Here is a 17,513-nt window from a genome sequence, read left to right as displayed (position 1 = left end):
ACAAAGGAGTTCTTTATAAAGTTATTTCACACCCCTGATTTGTCTAATTTCTGCACAAAGACGGATGTATTTCACCGCAAGAGTTTCTCAATTAATCTTTCCACACATTATTCTTAACATAAAAAAACAAATATTCTAGCTTACCCTTTAGAAAAATTACATTAAGCAACTTATACCATTAATCACACTGAATCTTTGAGTTACAAATTGACTGTTTTATACATTTTTCCAGCCTTAGTCCGTCCTCTACATATTTAAAGCCCTAGGGAGTAAGAAAAATAATACAAGGTCATTGTACATTGCCATTAGAACATTGTTACATAGTTAAAGCTATACGTTAAGGCTATCAAATATGGGTGGGATTTGCAGAGTTACTCGCGATACGATTCGACATGATACATGGCCTACAATTACGATAAGATCACGATACAGCAATCCTGCAGTCATTTATATATCAGATAATCATAACGATGCATCACCATATCTGATTAACCCAAAAATATAAAATGCCCCTAACAAAAGGTAAAGCACAGGTGGCTGCCAGAGGCGGAGTTAGTTCACGCACCCCATTGTCCCTTAGAGGACAACAGCTTTGAAGCTGTTGACCTATAAGCTGGGGGCCCAGGTTCAAATCTGGCCTGTGTCTCCTTTCCCGCTCCATTCCCCATCCTCTCTCTCTCTACCTGATTTCTGACTGTCCTGGCTCTAGAATAAAAAAGGTATAAAAAGCCCCAAAATACATTAAAAAACCTAAAAGGTAAAGCTCAGGATTAATGTATGTATTCACTGCAATTTGGAGTCATGAAGTAAGTGACTGCCACTGGGTTAAATTGCCAGGGAAACCTATTTAGGGCGCCATATTCTTTTATAAATTAAATACTGAAATATCGGTGCCAGTGATTCAATCAATGTATCACCATGGTCAGGAAGACAATATATTGCAGCATCATTATTTTTGCCTCACCCCTAATATCAAACCAAGTAAAAACAGAAGTTACCTCCATCATGGGCTCACCAGGATTTGGCCTACACCACAGACTACGGACCCCATATCCACTGTTTCCCCCTTTCTCCCTGTTCGCTCACAGTGATGAATGGACCCACAGCGTAATAATAGTTCAACTTGAACTGAGGGCTGATCCTAAGGAGCTGTTGTGGATAGGCAAAGGCCCATTGTTCAGCCAGCATCCCTGCAGCTGTAGGAGACACAGAGAGTACTGTACCATGGGCTGGTACTGGCCTACATTATGCTGTGTCCCTCGACAATGGGAATGAGGGGAAACTCATCTAGATCTTGCACTGGGAGCTGCTTCTTCAATCATTTGGTCGCCTCAAAAACCACAGACAGCTCATTCTCATACCAGTTTTGCAACGCCCATAGCCTACTGACAGCTTTCACAATGTTCCACATCTATAACAGTTGACATTTTGTGACTAGGTAACAAGTGGCAGTGAAAAGAAAGGCCTTTGTTTTTAAATTAGGACTGAACTGCTCTTGGTTTCTGTCCGTGCACGATGTGAATAGAAACTATGCAAATCATGGTTGGGCAACCTGTGGCCCCTGGCTATTGTTTAACAGAGGAGAAGATGAAAAAAAAAACATGTTGAAGCAAAACAAATGGCTGGAGAAGTTCCAACAGGAAATGTGTAAGCAACTCAAGTCACACAATGCTGACAGATGTCTGTGGTTCTTTGTGGCATGCTGCTCCTAAAAAAATAACCTTACAGACTAAATAGAAGACAAGCATGAAGTCATTCTTCTCTCAAAACAAACCTGGACACAAGCTTAACATTCACTCAGGCAAGTTATAGTTTAACTGGTTTATAGATTTAAAGCACTTGTTCACAGAGATTCTGGTTTGGGTTTTGATCACGTTATTCCTTCTTCTCTGGATTGAACTTTGTCCCCTGAGCTTCCATCCTCTAGCTTAGTGACTGAGTCCTCCAGGCAGCAAATGGCAAAAGCGGAAAGGTTTCCTCTAACCGAGACACTTTGTGTTTTAAGACGAGGAAAAGTGAAGACATTTCGAGCAGCAGCCTGGTCCCACTTTAATCTATAATTAAAGAGAATTTAAAGTAGTGTAGCCATAAATGGAGTATGTTTTTTCCAGCCAAGTGCACATACTCTCTGTACTCGGTTTTAGTGTGTGTGTGTGTGTGTGTGTGTGTGTGTGTGTGTGTGTGTGTGTACCAGATTCAGCTACTCAGATGAAGTTTCTTGATCCAGATGCTTTTTTTCTATGTATTGTATGGGTCGTAACTTAACTAAACTGCACACACTTCAATGGCTTTAAACCCCTGGCAGAGAGCCATGCAATAACAACAGAAAGGCATTAACAGTACATCTTAATGCTGACAAGCTTTAAAAAAAAAAAAAAAAAAATCTGCATCTCAGCGTCAGCCCTACTGATGACATTATCTTTAATAATGTACCAAGCTACACTGGCTGTAATTGCTTTTCAATTAATTATCCAAAGACACTGCATAGGAGGCTAACGAGACTAATGACGAAAATCAATGTGGCTCTTTCCATCTTTTGCTCACAGAGGCTTGGTTGATTTGGGTTTCCTCACCAAGCGTTTCCTCCCACTGAACTGTGACCACTTTTAAGAGACTAATTTTTCTCCCTGTGACTGAGCAATGCCGCCTGCCTGGCTGAGATTTCACCGTGGAGATAATAATTGTAGGCTGATGCTGAACTTCATACGAGCATGTGTGGGAGAGGGCATGTTCGCTTGCCTTCAAGCACTCGTTAAATCCTCTCGGGGACTCTGCGGTTCCCCTCTCGATGTCAGCGAGTGCACTACCATCACTTCAGGTGACTATGGAAAAATGGGATGATGAAACGTCACAGATGCTACCATTCCTCTTTCTCCCTGCGTGCTCAGACACAGAGAGTGAGACATAGACACAGACCAAAATAAAAAAGAGAAAACACACACACACACACACACACACACACACACACACACACACACACACACACACACACACACACACACACACACACACACACACACACACACACACACACACACACACACACACACACACACACACACACACACACACACACACACACACACACACACACACACACACACACACACACACACACACACACACACACACACACACACACACACACACACACACACACACACACACACACACACACACACACACACACACACACACACACACACACACACACACACACACACACACACACACACACACACACACACACACACACACACACACACACACACACACACACACACACACACACACCTCAGCATTCCCTCCACATCTCACTGCGATGCTCTCTGAGCAATGCTAGAGCTGTAGCATAGCACAGAAAATCTCTGGATGAGCCTTTATACATATATGGATGATGAGGATGCATTTTGAGTGCCGCTACACTGGCAAGGATACGTTGGGTCAGGAAAAGGGAGGAGCGATGTGAGGAGAATTCAAAATAAATGAAGCAACCTGAATTATTTAGAGATACAAACTGAGAATTCAACCTAGCTTTTAAAGGGAAGTGGAAAATTGCCACAAAAAGCCATCCGTGGTCCCCTTGTATCCAAGCAAACCTGCCCACTTCAATGTTAACCACTGCAGGAAACCCAAAAGAGTCTCATCCATTAGGTGGAGGAGGAGATGGCGAGGTGCAAAGAGGCTACAGGTCCACCTTCCCCCTCAGCTTCACTCCAGTTTCTCAGGTTTGAGTCACGCAGGGCTTTCCGTACTCCCCCACTATATTTCATCAGCCTGCTAACCCCACAGCCAGCCGCTTATTCCTTCACACCACCTCCTTCCCTCCTCACACTAAATATATTTATTATCCTGCTGTGTGTTGCAGATGAGCTCCTTTGGCTGGGTTTCCATTACTGGGGAAAATGCATGAGACCAGACGGACAGAGAGGAAGGAAGAGAAAGAAAATCAGAGTAAGCAATTCTGTTGGCCAGCCCGTTCGCGATACAAGACTAATGGCGGCAAAACTGAGTACAGCCCTAATCAATACGCATCTCTCCTAATCAAAAAGGCCTGATAAATCACTGCCCTGCATGCTTATTGTGTGGTCTGTGGCCTTCAGATGTACTCTTACCCTAATTACTCACCCAAAAAGTGACAACTCTGTTCAAAGACTCTTGTATCTCATCAGTTAATAAAAGCCCCTAATATTTCCCAACAGGTGCTACTTGCTGCTCACAGACATGATGAGTACATAGAAGAAAGACTGACCTACATGCAAAACAGAAAACATATTCACAGTTCATTCAGTACATACAGTAATGAAATAAGAATAATGTACATTTGAGTGTTTCAAATGTGGGAAATTTGACTAATTAACCAGATAGTTGCATTAAGAAGTATTTATTTTTATTACCGAACAAAACATTGGCTTCCCCTAGGGAAAATTATACCGGTTGGTTTCTCAAAAAGAAAACCATTATCTTGCGTGTGTAACAAAAAGATGTTTGGACAAAATCACCTTAAAGTGCAGCTGTGTGTGAATGTCAACATCTTTGAGTGTGCTCCAGAGCTGAGGGTGCTGCAGGCTGAGTGGAGAAATTACGGTTGTTTACAGAACCCTGGTGCTGACATGCAATCCTTCACACATAACTACGTCTCCTGCCAGGGGAGGGTTTGCTTAGGTGCCCGGGTCACAGTCAAGTAGGGACACATCTGACAGTGGCAGACCTCGGTGCATCATTCACCCTGCAGTAGGGTAGAGAGTCCGAAGAGAGATGGAGAGGAGGGCAGAAAGGTGAGGGGGAAGCCCCGACTGAGATAGAGGAGCACCAGAGAAGTGCTGCACCCTGAGCAGAGTCAGAACATATTTCATAATGCAGGCCTTAGAACATAACAGGATTAGCATTATAGAAAGGAACATGGAGAACCCCCTTAGACTTAGAATAAAATCCTCCTCCTCAAAAGATGCACTTCAAAGCTGTATCAAGCCACAAGAAAAAGCACATAGCATCAAAGGTGGATGTTCTATGTTATGGAAATGACTTGTGCAATGCCATGACATCTCTGTAGTGCCTATGAATTGAAATCTAAACCAAAGGAAAAACCTGTTTACTGGAATGTCTTTAGTGTTTGAAAATGCTTCTGAGACAGAACACATTGCAGCCTCTAAGCGGTCCAAAGTAACCCCAAGAGAGGCGGATATTAAAATGCAACCAAAGTCTTGGCACATGATGCTAAATTAAACCAACCTTGACAACTTCTACTCTACACAGGAAAGATAAATTACAACCATGAAACGGTTCATCTAGCATTATGTTTTACAATTAAATGTTTAAGTAGATTTAAGGGAGCTACCACCAACTGACATTATTTTAATGAGCAATTAATCTGCCAATTATTTACTTGATTAATCGTTCTGGAAATAAGATGTGTTAAAAAATAAATAAAACCAAAGATATTGAGTTGAACATGAAATTCATCACAAGAACATCCACACAGTTGGGGAGCTAATTGGGACCAGAGAATGTTTGGCATTTCTTTGCCTAACAGAGAACTTTAAAGATTAGCTGATTATCAAAGAACTGAACAATTGTTCCATCACTGAGTTATTACAGAACCCAAACACAAAGCCCTTCCGTTGGTGTCAGTGTGGCTATATCCTGCCATTGTGCGCGGGATAAGAGCACCTGTGGAGTTTCTAAGTGTGTGCAAGGCTGCTCAACTTTACTGCAGAGTAGGAAGAATAATACTACAACAGTCACATAACGCAGAAGCTTCACACGTGTGATTTCACCGAGCTGCAGAGTAGGAGGAGGCCTAAAAAAAGACACTGCGAGGTGCTGCTTGGCTGATGGTGTTTTCATGGGTCGGTGCTGTTCGCCATTCAGTCAAGGCAGGGGCTCCCACCATGAATACTATCACATTTCTGCCAGGCTCCACCTCTCACAGATCACACTGGTGCCTTCAAGGGCTTGAACGAACATCAAAGGGAAGTGTGTGATTTTGCATTCCTGTCAGAGTATTACAACCTCTGGAGCATCCCCCCCCCCACCCCCACCCCTAATGAAAAACCTGGTCTTGATCGTTCCCATAGCCATCTTTAATGGTTTCCAAAAGACACACTCAGGGTTTAGTGGCACAGTGCACCATAGAGTGAGAGAGTCAAGTGAGACATGTGGAGCTTCCTCTGTGCCTTCTGGCATGAGCAGGCAATCCCACATTTTCTCTTTGTCGCTCTCCCTCTTCACGATGCGCATGTACCTCCCATGGGCAAGGGGAGGTTGGTGTGAATCAGGAGGCAGGGAGGCAGGGAGCCAGAGCCCGAGATAACGGCACTGTGTGTGCATCATGACAGTGTGGCTGGCTGCGCCGCACAAAATATTATTTACAGCTCACACTGAAGAGAAATTACAGCAGCAATCCTCTCCAGAAGCAGGAAAACCAGCTGACCTGGCAACACTTAGAGGGAGGCCAGGAGGAGGGTCAGGCACTATAATTATTATATTGCTTCCCTTTATTCACTGTCAGTATCTATACTGCTCACAGAGCCTTTGGGGGATTCAACCGAGCGGTGACAACAGGTTAGTGGTGCATAAGGCTGATAAAGCAGCAGTAACGGTGGTTTAGCATTTATAAACCTTCCATCGCAGAGACTTACTCCACTCTTAACTAGCCAGCCCGTGATTGATTAACATGTGAGGAAGGCAATGAAACCAGTGGAGGAACTTTAAAAGGGTAAGCATTAAATTGACCCATCGTGAAATAGGAGGTCAAAGCAGTTCAACCTGGCAGAATACTCACGTCTTATTTATATTTAGCTAATGCACAGAAGTAACACAAGAGCGCGTGAAGATTGTTAGTGACAACTCTCAATGATTAATATTGATTATTATTCTCTATAAAGTGATCAATGGTTAAGTCCATGAGTCTAAGTAAAACAAAAACGAAACATTGTAATGACCTTCAATGCTTTTGTGTCAACTGTTTGAAATAAATATTTATATATAGACTGTAAATTTAAAAGTAGGCCATATGAATGAAATGAAAACCAACAAATATTCAGCTTTAACAAGGTGGACAAACAAGAACAAGTGATCGCCTGTAGACTTTCAGATGGTTAAAAGGCTACAACAAATCTATTGACGAATTTGTCGCTGACTGATTTCCTGCCTGCCTCTATTAATCGACACATGTAAACCATTAAAGTTGCACAGGGAAGGACATGTGGTTGGATGCATGTCATTGTGCATTTAAAACAAGTGTATATTTTTAGCCTTTTGGGACCTTAGAGAAAAAGCAGCCCAGGTCCCTGGAGACAGGTTGATGCGCTCTTAATTTAGCTTCAGCTTCAAGGCTGTTTTACATAATATACAAGAGTGAGAGAGGCTTTTTATCACTTTACATTTGATGACAGGAGTTGTTAAGAAGGTGAGTTTCCATGGTGAACAGCTAGCTCTCATGTGTGTCCTGGAGGAGTGTTTGTAAGGGCTCTTCAGCTTTTACATCTGTCGTGACTTCCTGGCTGTTTCGGGAACTTAACCAGCAGTTATCTAACAGGCTGACTAACGAAGTGAGACACCAGCTGCTTCGTGTTATCAGAGGCAGTGTGAAGTAACAGTTTGTTTTATGCCCTGTAGTTTCTCATGAATTTTACAGGAAAGACAAGGGGAGGGGGAATGAATGAAATCACCAGCTCACATTCTTCCAGGGAAAAACCCCAGCAGTTAATACAAAACGCTAGCAGTGAGCAGCAGCAGGATGTAATAAGCTAACAATGTTTATATATGGGTGTGTGTGTGTGTGTGTTGTAGTGTTAAGCCGAGGCACACATACCAAACGGGTGAGTCCTCTCCGTAGCATCTTCTTGTTTTATCTTCTTTGATTTGGAGATACTGAGGAACTCTTGTGACTCAACAGACGCCTCCGGGCTCTGTTTCTCCGGGGAATAACTTTACATGTATGTTAGTTAACCTGCTAGCTCCTTAGCTATCTATTCTCTACTCTAACGTTAGTTCTATCTATATGAAATGCCGCAGCGACGCTACATCGTTTCCATTTTGTTTGATTTCGGTATCTTCGCACCATTCGCATTCTCACCCCCCTGAATATTTTTTTCCGCGTTGCGGTGTACTAGTCGCGCTTCCCTTTGCTCAAGGCTGAAACGGTCCCTGACATTTCGCTCTGTGCCCTGTTGCTTACACTCGTACAAATCATTTGTCGCGCTCAAGTCTGCCTCCGAGTTGACTGGGAAACTGTCACACACGCGCTAAAACTTCCCTGCTCTTGTGTAATCCCTTCTCACACAGGTCGCCTCACCTCCCTGTCAAACAATTTTTTTTTTTTTTTTTTTACTCCAGCAGCAGCAGCAGCAGCAGCAGCAACCCGCAGCAACCCACAAAAACGTTCCCACGTTCACAAGCTCCACCCGGCGAAGGTGCGGCGACTTTCGCTCCCACGCGGCATTCTGGGTAATGTGGTCTGACTGCAAACTACAATCTTTCCTACTTTTCTTGCATGTTCTGAAAAGGAGATTAGCGTGAGTAGAAACCTCACGTGAATAAAGACGACGGTGCAGAGGGGACTTTCTGCAGTGACAGCTCATCTCGTATAACAGAATGACTGATAAGAAGCTTTATGTGGATATTATACAAATATCTGAGCACAACTCGAAGGTGTAGCCGTGTTTGGAAAACCATAGACAGCAGGTTACATCATTTTTTTCCTGTAAATTACAAACAATGAAGTTATAAACCTACTGTACCTGATAAAAACACTTATTTATGTATTCCCCCTTACATTGATTTCCCATAGAAATAAGAAAAAAAAAACAGACAGCTTTGAGGTCTTCAAGGGGGTGCTGTTAAAATATAGGTAAGATACAGACCAACAGGTAAACATTTAGAAAAACAAATACTGAAAATATAAATGGTTTCCAGTGGAAGTATTTTGGATTCAGTATTTTAAAGCTTGACCGCTGCAACGGTGTCATCTAAGTCTAACAGAAAATGGAAAAAAAAGAAAAAGAAAGAAGAGTAGATCCATAAACCTGAGGCAGAAAGCAAAAAGGAAGTAAAACATTAGAGAGGCGATCTATAAATTACCATAACATTAATGTATTTTTTAATTTCATTTCATTTTAAGACTTTAATGTAATCTTTATGAGCTTTAACAGTGATTGTTTCCACCTCTTGTATTGTTTAGCCAGGAGACCCGCTACTGGCTAAGAAATCTAAGGTCAAACAGCTCAGTGCAAAAAGTGACAAAAGTCTAAAACAATGCAGTATAATCCTTTTGTTTGTGATAAAGTCTGAGCCTCTTCTTAACCAGTGGGAGAAAGGCTGTTTAACAGGTGAAATTCTTATTGTTACCTCACTGAAGATTAAAACCACTTTTTTTCCACATTTTAGATATTTTAGTCTGAATAGTTTGCATTTTTAATCTAACTGGGTTTGTAGAAAAACACTTCTCTATTAGCGTCTTGACTAATAGTGCCATATAGCTTTATTGTGCATGTGTAATGGAAATGTGTGCAAATGTGGCACAAGCTGAAGCAAAGACATGTAAGCTAAAAAACCTTAAGAACAAGGAACAGAAAATACCTATGTCCCCTTTAACCTATGAATGAACAGAGAACAATGTCTTCATTCTTGGTAAGCGTGTTTGAAGAGCATAATGAGATTACATTCACTCTCACAAGATTTTGTTGTAAATGAGACAAACAGGTCTAATAGAGATGTTTGGTCTCTTTAATGATGTGGTTGTGTTCTGTGACACCTTGAAAAACAATAGTGTAATTTTAGTTATTCAAAACCACAATGACTAAATGTTTGCACGTTTTAGCTTTTAAACCTTGAATTCAAAGGTTTACATGTAAAACTCCATGCACTGCAATTTAGATGACATTTACAACATGTAGGCTACAAATAGAAATCTGACTCTCTTTTATTTGTACTGTTGTGTGTCATAGCACGACTGACCTTCGTTGCTATTTGCATGTGGCCCGAGGTTTGCATTTTTGCTTCAGTGACTTCCTGGTTGGATGTGAAATGTGGTTAATTTGAAAAAGAGTCAGAGAGGAACTGTAGTCAAGGTGCATACGATATAAAAACACAGATATGTGTACATAACTTTTAGATAGCATCCATGCTGTCAAGGATCCCAGCTGACTTTTGTAGGTCTTTCTGTAAGAATGTGTATCGGCACTCTGAACCACAAAACCCTGGACGATTAGGTAGACATGTTGTTTCTTTGTTTTATGACCAGTGGAAACTATGACGAGTCAACCTTGACGGAAAACAAGCACACATTTTTTTGATTAGCAACTGAAATAGATATACCTTAAACTGTATGAGAAGGAAAAGCAGCAGACCCCCCTACTCCAACCAAGCTGCCATGACATCAACTCCATTGTCGTCATTTAATAAGATTTTTTTGTTTTTATACAAACATACAACAATTGAAATACACAAATCCTGGGAGTGATTCATGATTAACTTTTCTCAAGGCAAATAATTGAACCTTTTTATGCCTTTATTTCAGAGATAGGACAGTGGATAGAGATATCCGAGCGGGTATGTCGGGCGCCCCATGTGCAGAGGCTATAGTCTTCGAATCTGATCTTGGCCCTTTGCTGCATGTCATCCCCCACTCTCTCTCCTCAGCACATCTCCTATGTCTCTTCAGCTGTCCTATCTAATGAAGGCAAAAAGGGCCCCAAAAATATATTTAAAAAAGATAGACAGTGGACATGTTGGAATGGAGCCACAGGTCGGTTTTGAACCCAGGCCGCCTTTTTTTAGGACTATAGCGTCTATACTATACAGGCACTAACCACTAGGAAACTGGCACCGCCTTAATTCAACTTTTTTACCTTAAAGCTACAACATCTTATTTTAAAACTGTAACCTCCACCATAATTCATTATTTATTAAAACTGCAATATAATAATAATGAATAATCTGTCCATGAACACAAAGTACAATATTGAAACAAACAGTGCAATAATCTTGAAAATATGTGTATATATTCCATATGGACCTCACTCTGCACTTTTGTACAGCACAAACTAATATTAAGATGCGCTTGGTACTTAGCTGTAGTCTTGCCTTCGTGTAAATATTTCTTGTACATATTTCTTGATATCTTACTTACATTCCTATTCTATTTGATTAATATTTTATTGTATATAACTATATTTCTACTGCCATATTGTGGTTTTAGAGCAACTGTAACAAACGAATTTCCCTCACGGATTAATAAAGTATTTCTGATTCTGTTTCTGATTCTGATTCTGAAGACCAATTAAGAGATATCAGCGTCAAAACATTTCAAGGAACATCATGTTCTCAAAATGTGTTTGCAAACTAGGTTTCTTAAAAATGAGGAAGTAACAAGCTTGAAGACCACAGTTTTTACCAGCAGATAAAGCACACAATATATTAACATGATCAAATTATTCAAATTATGATTCTACCATGACAGTATTTCTCTAGTTTGACAACACACTGGCCAAAAACCTGTGTAAAAGCTTACATTTTGACTGCCATCTTAAATAACCAAGATAATTAGGCCTATATGCAAAATAAGTCACAGCACTACTCAAACACTACTCTGAACATAATGTCACCTTGTACTGTACTGTGCTGCTGAAGTCTTTATGGAAATGAATGACTATAACGTGTGTGCTAACTGCTCAGAATCTGTTCTTACCACCTGCTGATTAATCAGGCTTGTTCTAAATCGTGCAGCAGTTTTGCAGTCAAAATGCAAAACTGTTTCCTGACTGTTTTAGAGAATTTTGAGGTTGCGTAATAAGGAAGTAGAAGTCACACCAAGCCATTGCCAATGAAACTACATTTCTGTAAGTTGGACTCTAACTCCACCATGTGGCCAGATGGAGAATTTCATTTTATTTGTACTTTTTGTTGATTATTGAGGATAACACTTGTCTCCGATGCTTTACAGCAAGGTCAAAGCACTTGTTCAGAGCTAAGACGACAAGCTTCACACAAGATAGGAGAATTTTTAATGTTCTTGAGCATAAATACATATACACTGTGGGCTCATTAATACGTTACAGGTTTTAAAAAACACTACACGCTACATTTCTGTTGCTGCTCTGGACACATGATCTTCCGTTGAATCCTCATCTACTATCTGATACAAGTGAAAACTCCAGAGCAGCCACTGTATAGAGATTGTGATTATTTTAAGACTTCTAAAGAAAACTGAAGAAAATGTGAGAGTGTCATGGATCCTGAGATAAAAGATAAAATAATCATAATCCTGGATTTAATTCCTTGGAAATTATAATTGGATGAATATGAGGCTGCTCAAATGTCATAAATTAAAGGCGAGGGAATGTAAAGGTAACTTTATTTGTACCTGTAGGTAGATTTGGATTACAATGAGTAAGTCAGCCTCCTTTACCATAAAATCAACAGAAGAGGACAAAACATGATCAAGTGACAACAGTACTCGACACTAAAGTGAATAGCCCTTAGTAAAACAAGATAAAGTAACCCATCAGTAGGAATAAGACAAGTGAAAACAAAATAAACAACATACTTTACCATCAATCAAGTAAAATTAAAGGAAAGATATCTGAGCCATCAGTAAAAACAAGATAAAGGAAATTAAGATAAAATATACAGATATGCAGAGAAAGTATAGACAGAAGTTCTTGATAAATAAATGGGCATATTTCAACAGAAATCACTTACTGTCATTCAGTCCTATATGCGTATTTCGGGTGTAAACACGTTCTCATCAACTGGTTGCTGTAATTTAACTTGTGTCCACATGGTGGCAGCACAGTGACATTGATAAGAAGTAACTAACTTGTTGCACTGAGGAAAGAAGTTCAGAAAAGCTGCAGATCTGAGAACAGTTTGTTACCAAGAGAATTGTATTAGATAACTTTCAGTCAAGGATCTTGGATTATTTTTGTTAATAATTTGTTATGTATGTAAGTGTTGCTGAAGACTGACATTGAGGTCACACATCTGCACGATGTCAGAGCATCTCTGAAAGCTGGTTTTTCCAAATGTTGTGTTTGAATTTTAAATTTTTAAAAGTATTCAAATTTTACCTTCGAATACTAAAATTAATGCAGAATAAATGTAGAGATGTGAGACAAGATAGCACATATACAGCAAAATTCAAATTTAACTGAATATGTATATGCAATAAATGTATTGAAATGTTTCACTATTGTGAGCTGTGTGCAAATAATAATAACAATTCAAATAAAAAAATTATATATGTGTGAAAATTCAGAAGCTATTTCAAATTGAAGGTAAAGCTTGAAGGAGAAGGAAATCAATAATTATCTGTTTATGGATATTTTTGCACTGACATTTTTAAAACAGCAAATTAGTATTTTAAACATATCAAATGTATTTAATGATGTCATATAAGGTAGCTGTTTTAACATTTTAAAAGGCTGAAACATAATTTCAGAGAAAAATAAATTCTGAGTGTTCAAAATCATATGAGACAGCTGTTTCAAAGATGCAGAGGAGGCTGCTGGTTCTGTGTTCTGGGCCTTATTTAAATGTACAGTAGCTGCAGAATTCAGTGGGCATTCCTTCACTGGTTCTTCCTCCGTGTGTCTCATTCGTAGTCCTGAATCTAAACTGACAGCCCCTGTGGAGGAGTTGGTAGACTTCCCCAGCCATCTGTCTTAGAGCAGCCTCCCCCCACGACACCCCCTTCCCTCCCTCCACGCATCCCTCATTCCCACACTGGGCCTTTGTCAGCAGTTCCTGTCCCTGGACTAGGCGTGGCGTGCGCAGAGGCTGGGGCAACCGTGGGTGCTTTCAGAGGCACCTGCAGATGGGACAAAGGGCCAAGGGTGCTGGGGCTGAAGACAGATTGATGCTTTGTGCACTGGGGCTGGAGAGAGTGAGAGAGTGAGAGAGCAAGAGAGAGAGAGAGGGGGTGGTGGGGGATAGTTAGCTGGGAAGTTTTCAGGGAGAGGATTTTTTGGGGGAACACGGGTGGGTTGTTTGGAGGGGGGGGGGGGGGTTCTGTCACTCCAGTCTGTGTGAGTCCAAGCTTTGGAGGACCCAGAGAGATTGACAGCTTTTGTGGACTGCATCTCTGCACAATGGTCGTGCTTTAATGGGCGGTGAAGCTAGAGGAGAGCTTTGGGGAAGGTTTTTTTTTTTGGAGGGGAGGTGATGCTTGGTGGTGGTTGCGATGGTGGCGGTGGGATGGGAGGGGGGCCAAAGGCTTTACTGCTTTGCTTGGTGGGGACCAATTCATGGGTATTCAGTCCAAGGCTCGTTATTCACTGAATGCATCCAGTGGAGGAATGCAGCAGCATCAATTAGAATGCGTTAGCAGATAGCAACGCAGGGAAGAAAAACCTTTCTCTCCCTTTTGCTCGCGGGACAACACAGTCCCACTATAGGAGGTGTCAGAGCCACAAAGCCTTTTTTGTGGTTCTCTCTCCATTACATTACCAGTGCAATATGTAAGGTGGGGACTCTTTTGATTTAAATTAAGTGGAAAAAACACTAAATCCTATTTTTATTCAGCAGGGATAATGGTGTTATACTCTATAAAGGTCTTTAACTACTTATGTGTGGCTTAAAATCTTCCCGGCTCCCTTTTCACTCCACCTCAGTGTCTTTACTCTCATTGGGGGCATTATATTTATTCAATGGTGGAGGGTCAAAGACAGACGGTTAAACAGAGTTGCTTGTAGCCTTAACTGCCGCATCACTTCTAATTGTGTATCAGTGGGTCAGTAGTGTGTTGTGTTGTCCCCCAGGAAGAAAGGACGAGCGGATATGAATTTAAACAGTATCTTGTAAGGCATTGTTTGGAGTGTGGCTCAGGCCACCACTTCACGCTCAGAGGGCCTTTTAGAAACTGAGCTTTTTTCTATAACTTTCCAGACAGTGATATAAAAGAAGAGGAAGGAGTGAAAAACACTTTGATGGTGATCACAAGACAGGGTTGACACACCATTCAGTTTTTTTGAAAGTAGAGAGACCAGCCGTGCATGCCCTTCGAACTAATTAGGATGCACTTAATTGAAAGCTTTTTCAGCAAACAAATTCTGTATTTGACAACAATGAAACCAGCTTTAAATTCAATCGGACATGTCTCTTATCTTCTCTCTCAACTATTCCCACTGAATTTCCAACTCATGAGAAATTTAGAAAACAGAATTCCGGAGTTTGAAAAAAAGGTTATTCTGCAATGACTTACGTGAACAAACTGACTGGAGGTTTCCATGCACTCAGCATCCATTTTGAGTCCAATTTCCTTGCTTTTAACACAAGATGATACAGATGGCATATGTGCTGAAATGGAATTGGGAATTTTTGTTCTCCGTAGGTTTAATGAGAACTAACTGGCAGGAACCTCTTGTAGAAAGGTGTAGATTTCAATATGAGCAATTATGCTTCATTTGAAGCCAAATGAGCCAAATTTGCATCCCCTGAAAAGGCAACCAGAGTTAAACTGTATGAAAAGTGCAGCAAATTGGGGCAAACATCGCAACGTGCAGAAATGCATCTCCGCTGTAATTGTGTAATTGTAGAAGAGCTCTAAATGCACGGCCCAATTAAACTTGCTTCTTCTGCAAGGGCAAAGAATTGGCAGGTTATTATGCAGGAAAGTATCGGCACATTGAAACAGTTGCCTCCCTCAGGGTGGGGATGGAGGGTGGGATCATTTGCAGCAAAATGGAATATCTGATCAAATATGGACAGATGTCTTCATACATGTGGAGCGGCTGTGAATTGGATGGGAAGAGGCAAGATGGATGGATGGCCTCCTTTAAGAGATGGAGCTTCCTGCCCTGAGTACCGAGGGGGCACAAGAGGAAGAGGGTGAGAGAGGGGGGAAGGTTAGGCTCTCAGTAGGGGGAAACATTTCCCTGAAACACCAGTTGATGGGTTTCTCCCACAAAGGGTGGAGTGACGCAGTCTGCACTGCTGCAGAACAGCCTGGTCTCTGTCTGGATTAGGCCCTGCAGCACACAAAGGGGAGCTCAAGTAAACGGTTCATGAATGTTGATTAATTGATGCCATTTTTTGCAGTGTGCCATGGAGATGTAGAGGGTAGGGGAAGCAGGGAGAACAGCGATCTGAGGCTGGTAATGTGTTTTTGTGATGCATTTTTAAGATATGCAAGTCTTAAATAGCTTCTATGGATGACAAAATAAGACAACTTTGATTCATAGCTCCTGCAGAGATCCCTTTATCTCTCTGACTTCAATAAGAGCGACAGTTTGCCAGTATAAAAGTTCTAAGAGATCATCAATCTGGCACTCTGTGACTATCTTAGTTAGACTCCCTGTGGGTAATGTCAGATGTGCCCAGCTGGCACAGTGATCCACTCAGGTGGCAGAGGCAGCGAGTAGGTTCCCACGATGGGGTTTAAGGGGTACAGGTGTGCCGGGAGAATGAGGGTGGCCCAGGGTGAGGAGGGGCGAAGCACTGGCCCATAGCCCACCTCAATGGAGGGATCCCAGGGGCCAACTCAATAGCCCGGGTTCCACTTGATGGCGAGAGAAAGGAGCGTTTCAGCCGCTGCCCAGCAGGAAAGATCTGGTTGGGGGAGACCTCTTTCAGGACTCACTGTTTGTCTGAAGGCTGTCACAGCAGATGAGTACTCAGCAAACAGCGTGAACAAGGATTTGAACCAGAAAACCAACAGAGCCTTGACAATATTGTGATTGGGCCTTGTCTCTTTAGAGGGGGCTGAAAGCCGAATTGAGAGCAGTAACAAGTGCACATTCAGAGCGGGACAGGGATGCCTTTGGGTAGTGTTTTATGGTTTTGAGGCTTGCATGTGCTGGATAAAGCAAAATCATGGTAATCTCCCTTTTCTCTAGACTAAAAGCAGATTGTGAGTGAACCTGAGGCACTTTAATGCTATAACCAAAGTCTTACAAAGTCATTGTTCAGTCTTGTTAAGTCAAATGTGAATGAGACCTCAGCAGTGTCTGGGTCCAAAAACAGGAGAAGACTTTAAAGTGTCCTTTGAAAGCGTAAATATAGCCGCTGCAAAAGACAGTTAAATTAAGTGATTTTCTTCTCCTCTTGGGTGCATTGCCTGAAACCAAAGGACCCTATCAATGAGCCTGTATTTGTCTAATATATTTGTCTACTTGCAGCTTTCAGGCCTCCCACATGTAATGATAGATCCTTAGTGCCTGAAGTGTCTTCAAACTTTGAAGTTCCAATAATAACTTTGCATTTGCTTTATCACAAACATACACATGCAGGCATGCATGTAATAACACAAGCCATGCACACAGACAAGCATGCTTACTTACTCACTTAATGTGACTCATATACACTTTGCTTTGCCACCTGGTTTCTGCAGAAAAAAAGGATCAGAAAGAAAGCCTTAGCTAATTCCAGTGAAGGGAGTTAGGAACCTTTTGCTATCACACCTGCTGCTGACAACAGATTCTTTTGCAAAACAGATCTTTATATTCACGAGGAAAAATACGTCTTTAAATTATACGCAAAACAAATAAGGCTTGTTACTTTCTTATTTATGA

The 17,513-nt window shown here is 41.4% G+C and overlaps 2 protein-coding genes across 10 annotated transcripts in view; one reads left to right on the top strand and one right to left on the bottom strand.

Annotated features, from left to right (window-relative positions):
* The window catches only part of atp11c (ATPase phospholipid transporting 11C), a 44,711-nt gene extending 36,375 nt beyond the window's left edge, over positions 1-8,336 (bottom strand). For 7 of the 9 annotated variants that reach the window (XR_009674667.1, XR_009674666.1, XM_061048365.1 and 4 more), the window contains exon 1: positions 7,817-8,336. Coding sequence is in view for 7 of the 9 variants with exons in the window: in XM_061048365.1 (XP_060904348.1) it covers positions 7,817-7,843 (27 nt within the window). In the remaining 2 variants the exon portion in view is untranslated. The remainder of the gene's footprint in view (positions 1-7,816) is intronic. The other 2 variants (XM_061048364.1, XM_061048370.1) reach the window with 1 other exon arrangement.
* Positions 1-17,513, top strand: part of rab41 (RAB41, member RAS oncogene family) — a 209,847-nt gene that overhangs the window by 79,564 nt on the left and 112,770 nt on the right. The gene's annotated exons all lie outside the window — the stretch shown is intronic.

The sequence above is a fragment of the Labrus mixtus genome, chromosome 10 (assembly GCF_963584025.1).
Source record: "Labrus mixtus chromosome 10, fLabMix1.1, whole genome shotgun sequence".
Lineage (NCBI taxonomy): Eukaryota > Metazoa > Chordata > Actinopteri > Labriformes > Labridae > Labrus > Labrus mixtus.
The sequence above is the reverse complement of the archived record's forward strand: the minus strand, read 5'-3'. Positions and strand labels throughout refer to the sequence as shown.